This window comes from Cupressus sempervirens, chromosome 8 (assembly GCF_028749045.1).
Source record: "Cupressus sempervirens isolate cs-2001-9-10 chromosome 8, ASM2874904v1, whole genome shotgun sequence".
Lineage (NCBI taxonomy): Eukaryota > Viridiplantae > Streptophyta > Pinopsida > Cupressales > Cupressaceae > Cupressus > Cupressus sempervirens.
Genome location: NC_143125.1, coordinates 179,244,985 through 179,267,672, shown reverse-complemented (window position 1 = coordinate 179,267,672; position 22,688 = coordinate 179,244,985). Strand labels below are relative to the sequence as shown.

The window sequence follows — 22,688 nt, the reverse complement described above, 5'->3', positions numbered from 1 at the left end:
TGATGGTGTGAAAACCTCACAACAAGAGACAACAATCTATTTGAAAATGAGGCACCAACCTCCAAAAAATTAAAAAGTGCTTTGTCTTCCTCTTGAATCAAATATGATCCTTCTTCACAAATCTAATAAAAATTTGCTTCTTAAATCTGCTTATGATATTAAAAAATATCTGCATAGGTCCTCAAATTTGCCATTTAAATCTGCAATAATTCACCTTCAAGGTCTGCTCATACTCATGAACATCTTCTGCTAATAAAGTCTGAAACAAACTGCTCATAAGATCTGAAACAATCTGCTCATAAGGTCTGAAATAATCTCCTCATAAGTCTGCAATAATCTCCAATAAAATCTGCTCGTAGCTCTTGCAACAGATTTCAATAATTAACTTCTCCTATTTGCTCCTTAGAACTGCTCTAAGATTTACTTAAAATATGTTTTTAATGGTAAGAGTATTCAAAGAATTGCTTGATTAAAGATCCTCAAATGAACCCTTATTTATACCAGCCAAAAGACCCCTTCACCAAACAGTCACACATCTCTTCAAGCGGTTTGGCAAGGTAGGAATAAAGTTTTTTATTTATTTAAGACCTTTCCCAATAAATGGGTGCTCCATAAGGGAGGTAGGCCATACTTTTTATTTTTATTTTCAAAACACCTTAACATGGGCACCACAAAAGAGGGGTCAGCTCATTATAAACCTTATTTGCAATTTTTTTTAAATTAATCCTCAAAGTAAGCAAGTTTCATGAAATCAACCTGTAAAGATTCAACTTTAGTTCTTCTAGGCGCCAAGATTTAGGCAGGTTGGCCAGCAGTATAAGCATATAAGTATTCATTGTTTTAGTAAAAGAAAATTCCGACCGGCTAAAACAGTCAGACATGCTTTTACATCAATGACAACAATTTCCAACAAATTTCTAGCAATCCTTGCATACAACATTAATAAATCAAGTAATGGATTACTACAAATGCAAGAAAATATATAACAGAAATTTAAAGCACACACCACATACAATATGCACGTTGAATGTGCCCACGAACCAGATGTCTATTACCATGTCGTTTCCAAATGCAAATGTCCCCTCCAACGAGTCCTACAATCTATGAATCAAATAGAATTACACACCACAAAAAAAGGGCATAATGAACACCTTAACAATACAGTTACATAATGTTGCAAACAGTTGACAGAACTTTGAAAGGATGCATATAAAGAACAGAAAAGAAACATATTCTTGCAGCAAATATTTGGCTGTACAACTTAAGAAATAATAACTTCATTCTTTATAACATGCTTTGCTCTATCCAAACCAAGGAGAGAGAATTATAGAATCATCCAATTTTCAAATGTCAACTATGATAAATTCTATAAAGTAATTGAAAGGGACATTATTTCCATAAAGATGGAGTGATTGGGATTCGGTACTTTCTTTCTCAGGGCAATAACAATGATATTTTCACAGGCTACTAAAAGATTCAATTTTAATGGGATAATTTTAGAATCATATACATTCTAGAGCTAGATTGTATACCAGTTTCCTCTAGATCATCTAATAATTTCAATATTTTATGACAATAACAACTCTTCCCCCTTGGGAAAATTCTTCATCCTTGATGAATCAAGTTTTCATGTAAATACCCCACTTTGCAACCGTTTTCTTGAATTAGAAATAAAGAGTTCTTTATGTCAGTATTCCTTAAATTTCTTACTCTTATTCTTTGATGTGTGCACAACATTAAATGATATTTCCAGTTCTTGATGGTATTCTCACTGTGAGAATGAAATAGTGAACAAGATGCATTTACATGGCAGTTGATTTTGTCATTGTAACTTTACAAGCTATTACAATGCTTTCAAGAGCAATTTTAATGATTTGCATGATATTCTACTTAATGATATTATTCAATCTTGCATGTTCAGTATAGTTGTGAGGTTTTCTCACTACCGCCCCATTGCAAATGGGGAACCCCTTTTTTGCTACTAAGTTTAGGTCGTAGAGCGAATTTGGAGACAATCTAGGGTTTATAAAGCCTTCTTAGAACATCAAACATGAAAATTGAGCAAAATGGACAAATTTTGGCTTGGTGTGTAATTTTTTAAAATTTGATTAAGTGTAAAAAACTGTCAAAATGCAATGTTTTGCTAAGTGCCAAAAAAATTGAAAATCTGAAAAATTTGGCTACGATTGGATGTGAGAAATTGAAGTAAAATTTTGAGCCAAGGATGTGTAAATTTGCCTTGGTCTGAGGTAGAGTTAGTACCACTTCATCTCAAGTTGGGGGTAGAGGAAGCATCTCTTCGTCTCAAGTTGGATGAAGGAAAAGATGATGCAAAAAGTAGGAATTAAGTCTTATTGGATGAAAGAAGCAACTCAATTTCAATGAATCAACCAAAGGGGAGACCGATTTTAATGGCAATAATTGGGATGGAAATTAATTTCAAATTAAGATATGATCCAATATGCATCGGTTTTACAAAATGAGAATGGATTTTAAATTAAGATGAGATTAAATTTATATCGATTTTGAAAAATGACAATGGGTTTTATATTGATATGAGATTAAATATACCTCAATTTTACAAAAATGAAAATGGGTGTTAAATTGAGATGAGATTAAATGTTCCTCAATTTTGCAAAATATGGATTGATTTTAAAAATGAATTAACAATTATTTCATCCATTGTGGCAAATCAACTTGAAGATACAAATGAAATTTTAATTTGCATTACTTATTAATTTTGTTATTGGGAATTAAAATGGGAAGCTTGGATTTTAAAAAAATTGATTGGAATGGTTTTGAAAGAAAAAAATTGAACTGCAGAATAGATTTACATCCATTAGTTTCCTCTCATTTCAAGAGATGAAATGAAAAATATCATGTCCGTGATTATTTTCTTACATCCATTAGTTTCCTCTCATTTCAAGAGATGAAATAAAAAATATCAAGTTTGTGATTATTTTCTAAGTCTTACTAGCTTGATATATTGAAATTAATGTTTAAAATTTCACAGTTTTTTTACACGTGTGGTTTGCCTTGCAAATTAAGGAATGAATGGACACAGCTTTTATATGATGGAACCACATCATATTGTGTCTAGATTCGTTAAATCTGCCAAGACAGAAAAAGGATCTAATCTTGGAATACTAAGTATTCAGTTCTGTATGTTGTAGTGGAACAAAACTCACATCAAGAAGTAACCAGTCATATTGTTAATAAATCCTTCATAAAGAAGTCATACCATCAGAAGAAATATAGTATCAGGACTACAAAAGTTGCGTGCATCCTGCAGCTAAACTTTCAAATATATATTAAGTTACCTTTGAACATCAAAGAAGCAAACCAAGCCATTCCAAGGCACCTTCATCCCAAAAGAAAATTAGTATTGCCATTAAGCATTACCTTCATCAAAAAAGACATAAAACTGAAGATATTGAATTAGAGTTTTCAACAAGAATTAATAACATTGTTGTACATAGGTCATGTTTTCCCATTTATAGGTTTGAAATTTTAACAAGGAGATTAAATGTTTTAAGCATTATCAACAAGAATGTCATTGCTACACATTTCATCTTGTTGTAGCAATAACAGGTTTCATGATCCAAGATTCAATATTTTTTAGTTCAATAAGTGTCAATTTTGTCAATTAACTTTCCCATTTATCGCTCATGACTAAATTGATTATCATGAAACGTAATTCAAGATGCAAATAGTTGAGTGCTGATAAATAAATTCTTGATACAAGGTTATTATTCCCAAGATGGAAGCAAATCCTTACTTCCTGTATCAGACTCAAGTGCAGATATATAAGTGCACTCCAGCAAGAAAATGAACAGACAAATGTTGGAAAGCTATAAATATTGAAGTGAACCCAGAAAATGTCTTATTCATTACAAACTCCCAGCATTATCCATACTTGATTCTCTTTTTCCCAACCAATCTGCACTACTAGTAATATTTTCAAAATCATCGGATCTGTTATCACCCAATTTGATAGAAAGGTACTATGAAGAAGTTGCAAGAAAAACCAAATATTGAAAAGACTATTCTTCATCATAGCATGAACCCATTCATTTTGAATAAGGAGACTATTTCAGTTAGGACCATTGGTCCTCAGAATATAATGTCCAACATCAAAAAATAAAAAAAAATTAATTGATCGTTTAGAAATACCTTGTTCTCGTCGAAATCAATGTCGACCAAAGGAGCCTTGCTTGGAGATGAATATTCCTCCAGACATTTCAAGTTCTTCGAAGACCAGATCCGCACAGTCTAAAGATTAAAGAGGAAAAGAAATAGGATCATCAAGAAATGAATAAATAATTATATTTTCTACAAACATCAAGATCATCAATGCACCTGGAAATTTTCAAAACTATACCACATTGTAATTTATATAACTCTTACATGTGCACCAATTCAAAATAAAAAACACAATTATAATAAAACGGAAAAAAGAAAACACTTCATTAGACAGTATTATACAAGGACCATCCTTGTTGGCAGGAAAGCTAAACAATCATATAATTACAAGAACAATATTCATAATAGATCATAATAAGTGAATTATATAGTCCATCACAATTCATCCTCTTTCAGGGGAGCACTTGGACAATTTAATCTGTAGAAAAAATTCTTCTCTCTCCAGAACACTCGACCAATTATGGAGTGCCCGACATTAATATATGTAAAACCGGTTTCAACCAAAACTGCAACTACATAATTACCCAATGCATAAGAGACAGTAATACCAGATGACAATAACTCATTTGGAAAGGAGTCAAGAAGAGTTTGATATGAAATACAAGTTGCATAAAACTGTTGGTATAGAATTGTAATGCCCCTTTGATTCCAACTCTTTGAGAAGCGATGGTTGTAGGTATTTGGATGGGGAACAATGTGGGTAAGTAAATTCTTTGTATTTTTTTAATAGTTGTGATACACTCTGATGTAGAATTTATGGTAGTCAGTAGATCGGTAATTGCCATGTTAATGGTCAATGAATGAATGTATACTTTAACCATACTAGTTATCTAGTTAAAATGATAAGATTTATACAAATATCGATTTCACTACATCTATGTTGATAAAATCATTTATTTATATTAATGATTTCAAAAGAAAAACATGTAATATCTCTTGGTATCAATATTCACACACACACACACACATATAAAATCTTATCAAATACTATAAATGCTTTAGTTGTAAAGTAATTATTTTTACTTATTTTCTATATATTAATATAAATTCTTTTAATAAATAAATAAAGTTATAAATAAAAGAAATCATTTATTCTAAATGAAATTGAATAAGGGGAAGAATGCTCTCCTACTAGAAAAGTATTGAGAAAGCGAAATCCTCCATTTTATAGGAATTAAGAGGATATGTGGAAGTTTTAAGGGAAATCATTTTCCTTAAAGATTAGAACATGAATACTAATTTTGTTTCTTATGGTTAGGGTGTCGGCTTATTAGGATAAACATTTTATTTAAGTAAACAAAATAAAGAGTATCTATAAGAGGAAGAAACAGTTACCAATAGGCGGAAAAAATCTTTCTTGAATCAATAATTAATCACAAGTATTCAATTAGGAAGATGAAAGACGAGCAGTGACAAAAAGGAAAATGAATAAGTAGATGGGCGAGCAGAACCAGAAGGCCACTCTCAGTCCATAATTTTCATTTCCCTTGCATGCCTTATTGTTCATCAAATCAAATCACGCCCTTATCATAGAGTTTCATTGTACTTGCTTATCTCAGCATTTACTTGGAGTTCTATTAAGCCAATTGTTTCTGAGACCTTGATTCTTCAATATTTCAACAGAGTTTAATTTGCAATCTCCAAGTATGCTCTCAAAACTGATTTTTTAATTATCTTTTATTCTGTAATTATGAATTCGAATTTTCATTTTAAATAAGGTTCATTGATATTTCACTTTTAGAAAAATTAAAAATAAAAATAAAATAATTATAAATGCAAATAAAATGATTACAGAATTGATATAAAAATAGAAAATAGATATATAGAAACGAATTTAGAAACTTCCATTTAGAAAATATGTGGTTTTTTGTACAGAAATTATAATCATTGCAATTTAGGAAATCGAATATCATTGCAATTGTAAATATTTTGCTGAAACAAATCATCTTCCCATCTATTCTGATTTTGGCAATGTCAAATAGATAATACTGATTATAGTTGGTCTGTATTATATATTTGTCAGTATTCAATCTTTGTTCTTCAAAAAAAATGAATCTTGAGCTCTTTAAGTTTCGTCAAAAGAAATATTTTGCTAGTCACATTGATTAACTACAAGAAATAGAATAAATTGCTGCTGCTGATTAGGTCGTCCCATATAGTATGTCTATGTATTATAGGCAGTCATTTGTTAGGGAAACCATTCTTGTTCTTAGTTATCAGCGGTATGATGCATTGATAAAGCCTTTATCTTTACTCTCTCATGACATCCCTTAGTTGAACTAATTTATTCTTCAAATTGGACTAAGCGTAGAAGTTAAATTATGTGACATGATTTCTTAAGAATATAATGTCTCTTTGCTTAGAATATGTTCTTACCTTTAGGGAACCTTTAGTACAGTTAGTATGAAAATTGGAACCGAGACCATTAGAATATAAATAATTTTAAAATTACTTTCTTTACTGATGATTTTAGGTAGGAATGATATTAGTTAGGATGAATATGATTTGTTTGATGAATAATAATAATAACATTTGTTGAGAGTATTTGGTTATTTTATTAAAAGATCAAAAAAAAAATCGATTAAAATTGATTTAGCTTGGTATTTTTTTCATATTTATGTTTTTTTCTTAGAGTTGTTTAATAATAAAAAAAGACAATTTTATATTAAAATAATTTCAATTGTTTAAATATTGTCAATAAGTGTTAATTTTTAAGTGCATCTAGGTTTAAGGAGCATATTTTATAGTTGAAAGGTTTGGGAATTATGCTTTTAATTAGATGAGCATGTCAATTGACTTTAATATCTTGATCTATTATACCATCTTAAGATTATTCTATATTTCAATCCTTGTTTTATTGTAAAGTAGTTTGATGTTATAAATGAGAGGTTTTGATGGAGGAGTCATCAACCTAAGGTTGTGAATAATGATCATGGGTGGCTCTTGACGTCTCATTATTATATTTCAAGTGTGCCAAATTAGTTGTTGACACTTTTATATTTCTTTGGATGTTCGCATTGGTATATTATACCTTTAACCTTTACTATTTTATATCTTTAACCTTTATTTTATCTCTGTTTGACCCCATGGATGGTAGCCGTACGTGAAACTGTTTATGGTATCTCCCATAGAAAGGGCTATGTACCTATTTCTATTGGTTGTATAAATAGATAGTTTGAAGTGAGACGAGTCGAACAACGAAGTCTCTTAGCGTGAACATGGCAAGGCCCTCAATGATGAGCCCCCAAGGCTTAGGTCCAAGGCCTTAGGTTTTATCTTTAAAATATTAATACTATTATTTCTCTTCTTAATTAATAGTTAATATAGCTATTATATTAATGATGTATTTGTTTATGACCATGTATCTAATGTATTGCATCGAGTTAGTATGTAGTTACAGCTATTGGACATGGTGGTCATTTTGGACCAGTGAGTTAGCGATATTTAGGTGCGTAACACTGATGATGGTTAGTCGAATGATACTCTTAACCTTATCAAGTTCAATGATATAAACAAAATGTGATTTGAACGTGTTAACTACTTTAGTAAGACATTAGTTATTTTGGGATAACAAAATGAATGTTATTCAACATTATAGTGTAGTTAGTATTGTTTAAAGTAATTATGTCTTAGGAACCTTTGAGAAAGATACGAGGAGTAAAGTACTTTTACATAATGATTAATCCTATTATAAGAATATTAATGGTACACAAGCTAGTTTGTTTTCACATTCATATTGTATTATGTGCATTTAATGTAAACAAAAAATAATAATATTGCACCAACTTTATGTCTAGCCATGTTACTTTCTCATGGGTTCTTGGTTGGGGCATGTTACAAGAATCCCTTCAAGGAAAACATATATTTGATTTTACATTTATGCACCACAAGTTGCATAGAGTATCATGTGTAATGTGTCCATAGTATACTAACAATGCACAAGGAACATGTTTGTCAAATTACTTATCTGAACCTAAAAAGTGTTATTAACCAACTATGAAAAGTCCTACTAAAGCCTGGTATGAACATTTGAACAAACCAAATCATTGTTCAGTGTCCTCGAAAAATGCTAATGTTATATACTGCTTAAAATTGCAAAAAATTGCATGTCACTATTCATTGTGTATTGAGGAAAAATATTGTACAAGATAAAGAAGGGACAAGCTGAAAAGATAGAATAAATGGCAACCTAATTATCAACTTTTTCTATCATAATAATGATAGATTTGTGTTAAAATACATGAAGATACAATAGAAACAAGTTATAGTTCAAAATCTCATTCTCTATCACTTATCAACAAGGCAAAAAAAAGTTTTCTCGGAAAATATCGCAGATAATTGGTAACTTCTTAGGAAAATATCGGGAACTTTATAATTGACTTAAATTTAATTAAAAATGTATTTTTTGCAAATTTCGATAAGTTGATGCATCTAATGAGTTCGTAAATGAGTAAACAAACCAAACAGGATGATTCTCGATATATATATAAATGCAGTAAGTAACAAATCACATCCTTATGTGGAATGTCAATGTAGTCAGGGACTCTAAATTCTAAAGCAAACTACAAATAGCTAATTGCCTTGGTAAAAAGATAAGAAAATACAAATGTCAAGTACGATATCAAACTAGTCTACATCTTTCTCTTCCCCTTCCCAGTAGTTCTAGTCAAAACTATGGGAGAGGGAGGGGGCCTAGCTGCTCTAGCCCTAGTAGTCCTCTGTGATGTAGATGGTGTTGGTGTTGGTATTGGCACTGGCAATGACTCATCATCTAAATCCTCGATGTCATTGTCCTCACTGTTAGTGTCCTCACTCTCATTGCCCTCTTCCTGAATGTCGTCTAGTCTCGATGCAAAACCCTCCAGAGCATGCCTCTCCAAATTATATGCCATCCTCTGTGTACAATTGAGGTTGCTCCTGTGTTGTCCAATCACCAAAAGGATCTATGTCATCCAGATCAAGTGGTTCAATTGGTGATGACTCCACCTTTCTTATGCAAAACTTAAGGTTATATTGCACAAAGACAAGATCAATTAGGCATTGTTGTGCCAACTTGTTCCTCTTCTTTGTAGATTCAAATAAGCTCTAATTACGCTCACAACTAGATGAGTTAAATGGCTAACATAAGATGCGAAGGGCAAGTTGGACATTTCTACACCAATTTTGCCACCAAGCATCTACAAGATAAATATTAAAGATTTAGAAAGCAAGGTGAGGACAGGTCTTTGTAGCTTAGTATTTATCTATTTATCTACTTATCATGCATGTCAACAACTCCAAATTCCAAATAAAGTACCTGAGGTTTGAGTGTCTGCCTCTCTTTGCCACGTCTAAGGAGAATAGCTTGCCCGTTGCATTTTAATACACTTTCATCTCGTACACAATAAGCTCTCACCTCAATGTCAGGCAACATCCTCTGCATGCATTCATTGAAGCCCTCCATGACCTCTCCATTGGGATCCCCGTACGATGGAGAGAAGCGGAAACAAGGGTTGAGGAAATACCCCCTACATGAACTAGTTGGTGGAGCTGATTGCTCCACCTCCTATCAATAATTTCCCATATGGACTCAAATTTCAGGTCGTTCCCCATGTATTGATTTCTTACAACCTCGTTAGCCCTATACATGGCCTCATAAAGCGACCCCATTGGGGTTTGTTCTCCATCTACCAAGGGAAGAACTTTAACCAAGGGCTTCACCACACACAATTGAAACGTAAAAAACAATTATTAATCAAAGAGTAGGGTTATAAATCAATAATGAAAGACTTGATTAATGAATACAAAAAAATATTCAACTTTTGAAGTTTCCAAGTTACCTCCACAATTTCTGTAGTTAGATCAAAAAAGTAGTTGTCAAAGACAATGCATGCAACACTCTTTCCATCGGGCTTCTTTGAATAACTTGACTCTAGCCATGGTTGACTCACAAACATCTACCTCAAGAAATTCATATGAAGAACCCTTTGCAATGTTAAAAAAATCGTTGCAAACCTTGTGTGGGTCTAATCAACTCCTAACGGGTGAAGTCTCTCATTAAGCAAAGGACTCAAGGATGATTGTAGATATATTTTGTTATCTTCCTTGCATCCTCTACGACTGGTTTCAACCTAACCAATTTCCCTATATCCTCCAAAGAAAGTCAATAACATGCGTTGCACAAGGAGACCAAAAGAGTGTGCTATCCTATTCTTGTAAGATCCTACCCGCTGCCACACATACCGTCACATTGTTAGTTATGATTTGCAACACATTTTTGGCCCCAACCTCCATCACAACATTCTCTAGCTTTAGAGCCAAAGTCTCAGTCGTCTTTACCTTGTCCAAGGCATCCAAGGACTTAAGAAAGACTATTTGATCCTCACAAGAAATCAAAAAGTTGATGATGGTACAATTTCTTCCATCCATCTGAAAGTATGGTGCAGCCATACTATTTTCATTGTAATTTTTGCTCTTCAACCACATCTTTAGCCCTAGAAACAACATCTTTAAGCAATCTACAAGCACAAAATTAAAAAAATGACATTAAGTACACAACTTTGATTAAAAAGAAATTACATTCAACAAAAATAAGTGAATTGTAAAACTGTAAAAGTATTAAAATTTGAAACAAGTAAACTAACCTCCCACTCAAGTCTACAGGAGAAGGTAGCTTGTAGCCCTTTCCTATTGCCATACAAACAGTCACAAAATTCAGAAAATATGGACTTTTGCAACATTGAAGGTGATGTTAAAAAACCAAAAATCAGCACATTAAATGTCAACTTGTCGATGCACTATTCCATCCAATATACTCTAGTGATGATTGTGCTCCAAGTGTGTTTTTATGCACAAAATAACCATCAACAGAAAAATTTTGTGGTCTACTAGAACCACCAGAAGTGGAAGTTGAGTGCATGGTAGGTGTGCAGGTCCGTGGGCCACAAAGAGAGCCCACTATGCCCTCAAGTGTTGCTTCTTCTTCATTAAGGGTGACTAGGATACCTGGTCACAACCCAGATCATTTCATTATGAATCGTGAACATGTTTTAGCACAATCCAAACTAATAATGGTGATTAAGAATAATAAATGATTCTTAAAAAGCAACCATACCTTGTGATTTGGAAATGGATGCCCTCATGGCTAATTTTTCCCTTTTGCTTTTCAACTTTTCTTGGGTAACGAGCAAAGCAATCGTCTTTTTTTTTATTTCCTCTGTAGTTGCATCACAAACCCTTGTGTCACTTTTTTTATACCTGCAAGGTGGTACTTCAAACAAGATATACCTCCACGAATTTGTTTTACGCATTTTATGCATATCACGCTATTATACTTTGTTCCTTTAAAGCTTTATTTCCATGCACTATCTCTAGCCACTTTAGGGTGTGTGCCTATGAATCCAGATGGACATGCATCTATGGGGCCACTGCAAGATGCTACAAGTGACCCAATTGTAGAGGAATCCATATTTGTCATTTAATGTAAAATCAACCTACACATACAAAATACATATTGAAGCCACAAATTTAGAAATTTAAAAAACGTATTACGGAGAAAACTAAATTAGATTAAAACTTTAAATAAGTTTAAACACAAGATGGAACTTGAAAGAAGAAAACCAAAAATGTATTAGGTTATGAAATTATTAAGAAAACTATTTTTTTTTGTGAAAAATTGCAAAAGCATAGTGTTAGATCTTAGTCATTACACTGTAAAATGTGTTAGAGAATATTGCAATGGCATTCTAGAGTCTTAATAAAGTTAGATGCAACTACGGCAAGACAAAATGATTTTTAACTTAGAAGAACAAGAATTTAGGAAACTTACTTGTAAATCCAGATTTGCTTGAAAAGAGCTTCTAATCCACTCCAAATCCACTTGCAATCGCTCTAGATCATTGCCAAACACTTCTTTTCTCCTCCTAACCCCTTCTCCACTCTCCAAAATGCTGAACGCGACAAATGAAATATGTTTTTGCATATAGTTGGGCATCAATTTTACTAGTGGAGTCCACAAGAAGTTGGTAAGTTATCATTGAGAAGTGGCAATTTAGTGTCGAGAAGTGGCGAAATTCTTGCCGAGAAGTTTACAACTTCTCTTCCCTACTTTCTCACACGAAAACCATGTGTTTTCTCGTGAGCTCTACCTTCTTGCGAGAAGCCAATTTATCGACAATATACCTGCGTGATTTTGAACTACAGAATCAACAACCTTGAAATGACACATCTTAAAAAACAAGTCAAAACTTTTACTTGTCAAATGCACATAAAATAAGCATCCAATGAAAGAATATCATGGTTATAGAAGAACACTTCTAGCATCCAAGGACCTCACAACATGTTGGATCTAAATAATGGACCATGTATTTTATGCCCTTTAAGAAAGAGTCCTTCAGCAAAATATGGCAGATTAGTTCTCAATAATGATGTGAAATCCATTTACAAATAAGATTCTATTGACATTTGAAATGTTTGAATTCATAACCTTGTATTTTGTTGAACAAGAGGCCCCTTATTCGAGCATGGATATAAATCTTTATTCCAATAGTTTAAAACTTCTTCCACAATATTAGTACAATCTGCTCCTCGTTTGAAAGATTCAAGTAAGGTATTGGGGGGGGTGTTAAACAGTATCACACAACTTTCATTCTTATTGAACTTTCTACTCACAAACTGATAGACAGTATTTCACTTTTACCGATATCTATTGTGTTGCCGATTAGTTTACCGATTTGCAATGACTTATTAGCTATTACTGAAATGTAAGGTCTTCAAAATAATCAACATGTAACATAAACATTCACATACATAACACTTAACAAAATGTTTTGGTCTCGCAAAAAACCCTTAGTTAGAGGAAAAACACTAGTGGGGATGGTACCCACAACTCATTGTTGCAATAAAAGCTTTACATAAATGTCATCTTCTGAATGACTCCGCCCTGTTAGGGGTGACTCATACCTTGTTAGAAGTATCTAGAGTCCTGTTAAAGACTACTTTGTTAAGAGATTTTATCCCACTTATAGAGTACTCACCCAGTTAACGGATTTACAATAAATTCATTCTTGAACTTCTAAGTTTGGTTAAAGACTACCCAGTTAAGGGATTTCACAATCTTGTTGCTAAACTACTAAGAATAAATCAACAAGAAATTTCACCTGTAATTGCTTTCTCCCAAAGCTTCTCAAATCCTTTTTGCTCTTTTGTTTTGCAATTCATCTGCTCTTCGCTCTTTGCTTTTTGGTAACATGCAACAATAATATCCTCTACTTCACACCCTTCTCTTCTCTTCTCTTTACCTAGTCACTCTTATATTTTCTCACCCTTAACACTTCCCTAAACCTAATTAGGGTTTCATTGACCTTTTTTTGGAATCTTTAATAAACCATTTTAACTTTGAATGTCTTTGCTTTGTCATCTGCAATAAACTTGATTCCCATTCATTAATTCTTCCTCAAACTTTGTACACAAATCTCTTCACCTTTATTTGTAAACTATTTTGAATGATTCCTTGACACATTTCCTTTCCTTTGACTTTCGTCCATATCTAATGAATCTTTTGTTGTGATGATAGTACTTCTGATTTGTCAAATTGTTCTGTTGTTTACCAATAGCTTTCATTTGTTCCAACAGTGTTTCCTTAGTATATGTTAATTGTGTCCATATCCTCTGCACCGATCACTATGTAGTTATCCGAGAACTCTTCTTCCTTACTTTTTCCGACAGTGACTTCTGCTCTCTTCTAAGTCTTATATGCTCATCTATAGCTCCTCTATGATGCACCTTGCTTATGCAATTTACCTATGTGGTTTGCCAACAATGACAACCATATCAAAATCTTCATTAGTAATATATAGAGGATTTTGTCAAATAACACTCCTTTCATATTATACTTACTTATCATGGATGCTCAACAATCCATTAAACAAGAAGATTTCTAACTTGACCCTACTGTCTACAAATATAATAATATTGACTCAAAGGCATTTAGTTGAAAAAAGACAATATTGACAAAAGGATATTTGGAAGCAATCATCGAAAGGGAGCGATAACATCTGATACGGAGTGTGAGAAAAAGTTAAGTGATCAACCACCCTGTTAATAACGGTCCATATTCCATACTCTATTCAACAAATTTCAACATCTTGGTAGAGTTGACAATAGACCGACATTTAGCTAAGTTACCAGATTTGGCTATTTTGTATCCTGTCATTGAACTCAACAGGAGCAGGAGCACAGAAGGGACAGCCAGGGCACAGCCCTGCTGGTCCTGGGAGTTAAATCCAATGGAAGTTTATTCATCAAATTTACCAAAACAAAGCATTTTAATTTACAAGTTAAAACTAGTCTAGGTAAGTGTTTTAACAGAAATATATTGTGTGGGTAGTCAGAAATTGTGAAGCAGTTGCCAGGGTGAGCAGAAAATGACATGAAGAACTGCTGGAATACCTAACTGAAGAATGATAATATATATTAAAAAAACACAAGTTTGTAGAAGAGTTATAGATCACGTAAGGCCATCAATGATAAAGGGCACAATGAACATTTGGTAAGATTGTTTTTTCAATCTGTCGCAAGAATTCCAGTCATTAGAAGAGCACCAAAAAGATGTGAGATGGACATCTGATAAATCATGGAACGTTTGCTATATTTTCAGACACTTAGGGCAAGACATCAATCTGGGAAAGCCACTAAATTGCAGCTAAGGTATACATTATTTTTGCTAGCCATGTAAGCATATTGTTTTGCACCTATATATAATTATAATATACACTATATAAAATTTATAATAATATATTATCGGTATACATATTTCTATATAATAAATTTTTAATGTGTATAATTATATAACAATTATTCATATATGAAATAATATCCATTACTTTATATCTAATAAATTAATAACAAATAACTTATACATAAATATTTTCATAATAAAATGTAATATATAAATAATAATATTCTTAATTTATTATTATACATGTTAGTTATTTTTTATTATATATACACAACCATATGCAAGGAGGAAAATTTTGAAGCACCAACTCCCATACCCAAATCAGCAACATGGACCACTAGCCAATAATTTGTAACTTTGCACAATAATGAAAATATAATAACAACAAATGATCAGCAATTTTACACTCAATCAGCTATCTCTAAAAACGCTGTGTCAATCATTTGTTTAAACTTGTCAAAAGACACCAAGTTTCCCCATTGGTTGATAGACTAAGTGACCAATTGGCATAAAAAACAGTGCTTTCTGCAAATCCAAGGCATTATGATTTATCTATGCATCTCAAATTCAATTAGTAAATTATGATCATAATGAACGTGCAAGCTTGAATAAAGTGGAAAGAAAGTAAGTATAATGGTAACCCCTACCTCCTAGCTTGTGCAAACCAAATGTTGATGAGGTCTCTGTAGGTCACCCAGGGAAAGCCAGAGGTTTATTCAGAAATAACAGCTGAGCCTTCTTGGGGGTTTACCCTATTGACCTTTATCAAAGGCCTAAACTTGTTAAACTACTTAATATCCCACATCTTTTGGCAGAAGATGGCTCTCAACTTCTTATCAGGCCATGTAGAATGGTCAAAGCCTGAATCAAAAAAACAGCTAAGAATATATGAAGGCAAGCTTCTTGCCAACAAATTTAAAAACCTTCTTGCCAAATGTTGATGAGGTCTCTGGAGGTCACCCAGGGACAGTCAGAGGTTTATTCAGAAATAACAGCTGAGCCTTCTTGGGGGCTTTCACTATTGACCTTTATCAAAGGCCTAAACTTGTTAAACTATTTAGTATCCTGTTAAGAATATTAACCAGATAACCTACAGGTCTGATAGTACAGACCATACTTCCTCTTCTTATTATAATATATCTCTAAATTGGCATTATATTATATATAACTCTTCCTATAGGAGCCAGCGACTTCTCATTAAGCAACAATATAATGCTTAACTAAACTAACACATAGTTAGTTAGGTGTTATTAAATTTGTCTTCCCAGATCGCCAACTTAGAGGGAGTTTAGTTAGTGCTAGTTTAGGAAGGGTTATGTCCCTTTGAGGGACATACCCTTTAGGAAGGATATATAGGGAGGTTATCGATGCAGATTGAGGACACACAATTACAAAAAAGTTTGCTCCTCTAAGAATCTATATCCTATGAATTATATCAGAGATACTCCCTCACAATCAAAGGTCGAATATTCATTATTGGATCTGCATCAAAATAGGCATTAACTTCATCAATATTCAGAGGGAGTTCTTAGAAGACCATACTCAGCATTTAAAGACTGGATTAAAAGTCTGATTCAGAGATAAGGAATTAGCAGAAACTTTACATGATGTCAGAGCTCTAGCAATTGAACCTAGGCTCTGCAAAATTTCAGTAATCAGACTTTGTATACATTAAGCAACAATCTCCTATCTTCTATGGCATACACAATCAGACCCGAGGATAGGTTTGATGGGAAGGAACATTTTGATGCCTGGAAATTCAGAATCATGATGATTCTTGAAGAGAACGATGTAAAACAATTTGTTGATGGAGCATCCAAACAACCTCCAGTTGAACCTCACAAATCTATCTGGAGTAGAGGAAATAGAAAAGCTATTCAAATCATCTTGGATGGAGTAAAAAATGATATCGGACCTATGCTTACAAAACATCAAACTGCCTTTGATATGATGAATGCATTACGAAATGCATATGAAGTAAACAATGCAACTAGGGTTCTCGGGTTCTCACACTAAAAAGGCAACTGAACCACATTTAGATAAAGAAAGGAGAATCAATAAATTCTTACTTCCTAAGAGTTGCCGGCATTAGAGATGAACTATCAAGCATAGGAACCATCATTAGTGACAGAAAATTAACGCTTATGGCTATAGATGGATTGCTAAATTCATGGGAGACATTTGCACTAGGAATAAGTGCCAAAGATAATCTTCCAGACTTCAACAAACTCAAGAACAATTGTCTTCAAGAGGAATGTAGAAAACTAAAGAAAGGAGGGAAACCAAAAGCAGAAGATGAAGAACTTCACGTTCTTAATACAAACTCCTATAAGGGCAAGAAGCATTTCAAGAAGAAAAAGGGAAATCAAAAGAATGGAAAACCCAAGAAAGATCTATCTAAAATAAAGTGTTTCAAATGTGAAAAATTTGGACACTATAGATCAAATTGTCCTGAAGATTCCAAACAACAAGCAAGTTGTACAAAATGTTATCAAAGAAGAAGATACTTATAATCCTGAGAACCATGTTTTGTATTCCTCTCTATCAAATGAAATTTCAAATAAAGCATGGGTAATTGATAGTGGATCTTCTAGACATATAATGAGATACAAAGAAACTCTAGATTCTTTATCAGAGAAGGTTAATGGTGAAGTTACCATTGGTGATAACTCAGCACACTACGTTGAAGGAATTGGAAATTGTACTTTGAAGCTAAAATCAGGAAATACTCTTCTTCTTAAAGGTGTACTCTATGTGCCACGAATTAAAAGAAACCTAATCTCAATTATAGCACTAGACGATGATGGGCACAATGTTGCATTTGTGGACGACAAAGTATTAACTTGGGCTAAAAACTCCTCCATCAAGAAAGCAAAGTTAATTGGTCAAAGAAAAGGATATTTGTATGAATTGAATACAAAATCTAGTCGATCTATTCAAGCCCTAGTTCACAAAGTTGCAAATATAAATGAAATATGGCACAGAAGATAAGGGCATCTAAATTTCAAAACTTTATCAACCATGGAGAAGATGGTTACTAGATTACCTAAACTAAATAAAGACCACCCAAGTATTTGCAAAGGGTGTGCTCTGCATAAGAACACTAGAAGTCCCTTTCATGATAGTACTAAGAACACAAATAACGTACTAGAATTAATTCATTCAGATTTATCTGGACCCATGTCTATTCCTTCTCTTGGAGGATTCTAGTATTATATCTTGTTCATAGATGACTTCTCTAGAAAAACATGGATTTATTTTTTTAAATGCAAGGAATCAAATGAAATCTTATAAAGATTTAAAGAATTCAAAACATTAACTGAAAAATTTTCAGGGCATAAAATTAAAACCTCAGAACTGATAATGGGGGACAATATACCTCAGATTTGTTTAAAAGGTTTTGTAAAGAATCAGGGATTAAGAGGGAGTACATTGTTCCTTATAATCCAGAGCAAAACAGGGCAACAGAAAGAAAGAATAGGACAATTATAGAAGCTGCTAGAGCTATGATTTTTTGACCAAAATCTAGAATATTATCTTTGGGCAGAAGCCTCTTGTACTGTTCTATATATTCAAAACAGAAGTCCTCACTCTTATCTTAAAGATAAAACCCCTAAAGAAGTATTTACTAAAGTAAAACCCAATATAAGTCATCTTAGAATTTTTGGGTGTCCTGTATATATCTATGTTCCAAAAGAAAAGAGAACCAAGTTAGAAGCCTCTGAGAGGAAAGTTTTTTTGTAGGGAATAGTGAAACATCTAAGGCATATAGGATTTTCATACCTGGACAGAAAAATATTGAACTTAGCAGAGATGTAATCTTTGAAGAAGATCTTGCATTCAAAAGAGCCATAAGTTCTGATGAACCTTCTCCTTTATCTAGTTCTGAAAGAAATAGTGAATCTGGGTCCCAGAGGGAGAACTTAGAAGAAATCGAAGATGAAGTTCAAAATATAAAACTTGAAGAAAATTCAAAGAAAAGACTACTTTGGGCCATTAAAACAGTTGAAGCAGCTCAAGACTTTGTTGCACCTTCCGGAACAGTCAGAGAAAGCAAAAAACCTAAAAGATTCTTTGGTTATATAGCAAACATGAGTGATTTATCCAAAACAAAGCCAACCAATCCTTCTGATGCTATTAAACATACAGCTTGGAAAGAAGCTATGGAAAGAAGCTATGACAGAAGAATACCAATCTATTATGAAAAATGATGTTTGGGAAATTGTTCCAAGACCTAAACGAAAATCTGTTGTTTCTTCCAAATGGATATTTAAAATAAAGCATGTTGTTGATGGTAGTATTAAGAAGTATAAAGCCAAATTTGTAGCCAGAGGATTTTTTTAGAAAGAAGGGATTGATTATGAAGAAACCTTTGCTCCTATTGCCAAATATCCCCCCGTAAGAGCAATCTTAGCAATTGTTGCATCAAACGGATGGAAGGTACATCAGATGGATGTGAAAACAGCATTTTTAAATGGAAAGATTTCAAAAGAAGTATATTTGGACTGGAGCAACCTGAAGCATTTGAAACTCATGATCCTAATGCTTTTGTTTGCAGGATCAAGAAAGCTCTCTATGGGCTTAAACAGGCTCCCAAGGCCTGGTATGAAAGAATTGATAAGTATCTCACCAACTTAGGATTCTCCAAGAATGAAGTTGATCCAAATTTGTATTATAAAAGAAGTAAAGATGATATGGTAATTCTGATACTGTATGTCGATGATTTACTAATAACAGGTGATGATCATCTCATAGATCAATGCAAGAAAGATCTATCTAGAGAATTCAAAATGAAAAATTTGGGACTCCTTCATTACTTCCTAGGACTGGAAGTACGGTAGAATTCTGACAGTATTATACTAAATCAAGGAAAGTATACATTAGACATTTTGAAGAGATTTGGAATGTGGAATTGTAAACCTATGTCTTCTCCAATGGACACTAATCTACATAAACTTAAGGAAGCAGCAACAGAATCACCTTCCATAGATTCTACTCTCTACAAACTAATGATTGGGTCCCTTATGTACTTAGTAAATACAAGACCGGATATTTGCTATGCAGTTAATGCCTTAAGTTAGTTTACGTGTGAACCGAAGGAGATTCACCTAGTTGCAGTTAAACACATTATGAGATACTTACAAGGCACTCTTAATTTTGGACTCAAATATGAGAAAGTTGCTTTAGACTTACATGGATTCACTGGTTCAAATTGGGGTGGAAGTGTTAAAGATAGGAAAAGTACTTCAGGATGTTGTTTCAGTTTAGGATCAGCAATGATATCTTGGATATGCAAAAAGCAGTCTTTAGTAGGACAGAGTTCCACAAAAGCAGAATACATTGCAGCAGCGATAGCCTCTCGAGAAGCAGTCTGGCTGAGGAAGTTACTTGTGGGGTTATTTGGGCAAGCTATGAATCCCACAATTATTCATTGTGATAATCAGAGTTCCATCAAGCTCTCAGTGAATCCCGTTTTCCATGATAGGTCCAAGCATATTGAAATTCCTTACCATTATGTAAGAGATATGGTAGACAGGAATTCTGTAAAATTGGAATACATTTGCACTGCAAATTAGACAACAGACATACTCACCAAACCTCTCTCTAGAGTGAAGATAGAACATTTCAGGAGGAGACTTGGTATGGTTGAGTTGTAAACCATTTGTACTCTTTTGATTATTAATAAAGTAATTTTATGTTGTCAGGCTATTGACTGTTATGGGCTCCACCATGTGTATTCATTATTTAAAGAGCTGATGATCTCTGAAATAATGAACACTTGTATAAAAGGCATTATGAGAGATGACGATCTCTTAGATAATGTACTAAACAGTAGATTTTACTCTAAGATCTAGATGGGTTTTAAATCATATTGTGATGTTGACATTGCTATGTTCATGAGTCACAAATTGGATAAAGGAAGAATCTTAATATTCTCCGGGTTTATCCTGTATTCTGGTAGATCTTAAAACTCAGGATCTTGTTGTGATATAGAAATACCACTTTCTATGAAATCACTTGGCTAAATGAAGAGATTACTCTTCAGATTTATCCTATATAATATCACTAGTGGCAATGATTTGTCATATCACAGGTCTAGTAATATGACTTTGTATCATGTGTTCTATGATACCACACACTAAGAAGAAACAGACAAATATAGAGTATTAATTCTTGCTTATTCATCTGTATTGGTGTTGCTAGATATAATATTTCTCTATAGGATTATCAAGTTAAGCGGGATTGTTAAGAATATTAACCAGATAACCTGCAGGTCTGATAGTACAGACCGTACTTCCTCTTCTTATTATAATATATCTCTAAACTAGCATTATATTATATATAACTCTTCCTATAGGAGCCGGTGAAGCAATAGTATAATGCTTAACTAAACTAACACATAGTTAGTTAGGTGTTATTAAATTTGTCTTCCCTCATCGCTGACTTAGAGGGAGTTTACCTAGTTCTAGTTTAGGAAGGGTTATGTCCCTTTGAGGGACATACCCTTTAGGAAGGATATATAGGGAGGTTATCGATGCAGATTGAGGACACACAGTTACAAAAAAGTCTGCTCCTCTAAGCATCTATATCCTGTGAATTATATCAGAGATACTCCTTCACAATCAAAGGTTGAATATTCATTATTGGATCTGCATCAAAATAGGCATTAACTTCATCAATATTCAGAGGGAGTTCTTAGAAGACCATACCCAGCATTTAAAGACTGGATTAAAAGTCTGATTCAGAGATAAGGAATTAGCAGAAACTTTACATATCCCACATCTTTTGGCAGATGATGGCTCTCAACTTCTTATCAGGCCATGTAGAATGGTCAAAGCCTGAATCAAAAAATCAGCTAAGTATATATGAAGGCAAGCTTCTTGCCAACAAATTTAAAAACCTTCTCTTCAGGCCATTACAAAGGAAACCCAGACAAATCGATCTTTGATCAAGCATCAGAACTTTTAGTGCTAGATTCACTAAGAAAATCAAGTCCAAGGAACTCCAAGCCTTGGTTCCTAACCAAGAAAAAATAAAGCTTAAGATCTATGCAGTCTCTAATACAGGTTTAGGCATGTTCAAGGATAGAATAAAGAGATTGAGAAATAAACAGCAGTCCCAGTGCTTCACCTCTTTGAGCATCACCTAGCTCCAATGAGTGCTAAGTGTTCCATTTATTCTCATGAGAGATGGATTCATGTGAATCACTAGTCATGAAATATGGGTCAATGAGTTTGACTCAAAAACTACACAGTTAAATCCTGATAGCAATATCACAAATTGACAGGCATAGATCACCAATATCATTATTGTGTCAAATGGAACACCATTGACTTCTCTACCTCCTCACTTTCTTCAAGAAAGGATACAAGCCACAGTGGACAACCAGCCTATTGAAACAACTTTCCATACAAAGTGGTAACAAGGACCTGGACATATTATTGCTTCAAAATCTACATAGAGGCAGCACGAAATAGAAACAGACAAAAGAAAGGCAAGCACTTGTTTGTTTTCAAGCAGTGCATGTATTGTGGCTATGGCTGTGCACTCAGTTTAAATGATGTGACACACTGGTATCACAAAGAGACTTACATTGTTCATTCAATGGATATCAACTTGACTTCAACTTCTTCTGACCAAAAAACTGGAAAGGGAAAGGGTTTAGAAAACTAGTCTACTCCTAGAACGCAAGAGATGATGAATGCCTTTGTGCCTCAACTAGACCTAGTTTAGCTATCGACACCAACCAAGCTAGTGCAATCTCCTA

The 22,688-nt window shown here is 33.4% G+C and overlaps 2 protein-coding genes across 2 annotated transcripts in view; both read right to left on the bottom strand.

The window, feature by feature from the left end:
- The window catches only part of LOC149542147 (F-box family protein with WD40/YVTN repeat doamin), a 174,236-nt gene that overhangs the window by 129,056 nt on the left and 22,492 nt on the right, over positions 1–22,688 (bottom strand). The window contains exons 4-5 of the mRNA XM_089797181.1: positions 4,174–4,272; positions 1,007–1,101 (exon numbers count right to left, since the gene is read on the bottom strand). Of these exons, the coding sequence (XP_089653307.1) occupies positions 1,007–1,101; positions 4,174–4,272 (194 nt within the window). The remainder of the gene's footprint in view (positions 1–1,006; positions 1,102–4,173; positions 4,273–22,688) is intronic.
- LOC149542148 (uncharacterized) lies at positions 10,921–11,645 on the bottom strand. The gene is made up of 2 exons (XM_089797182.1): positions 11,297–11,645; positions 10,921–11,187 (listed from the first exon to the last, which is right to left on the bottom strand). The coding sequence occupies exons 1-2, from the start codon at positions 11,499–11,501 to the stop codon at positions 10,964–10,966; spliced, it is 429 nt and encodes a 142-aa protein (XP_089653308.1). The 5' UTR covers positions 11,502–11,645; the 3' UTR covers positions 10,921–10,963.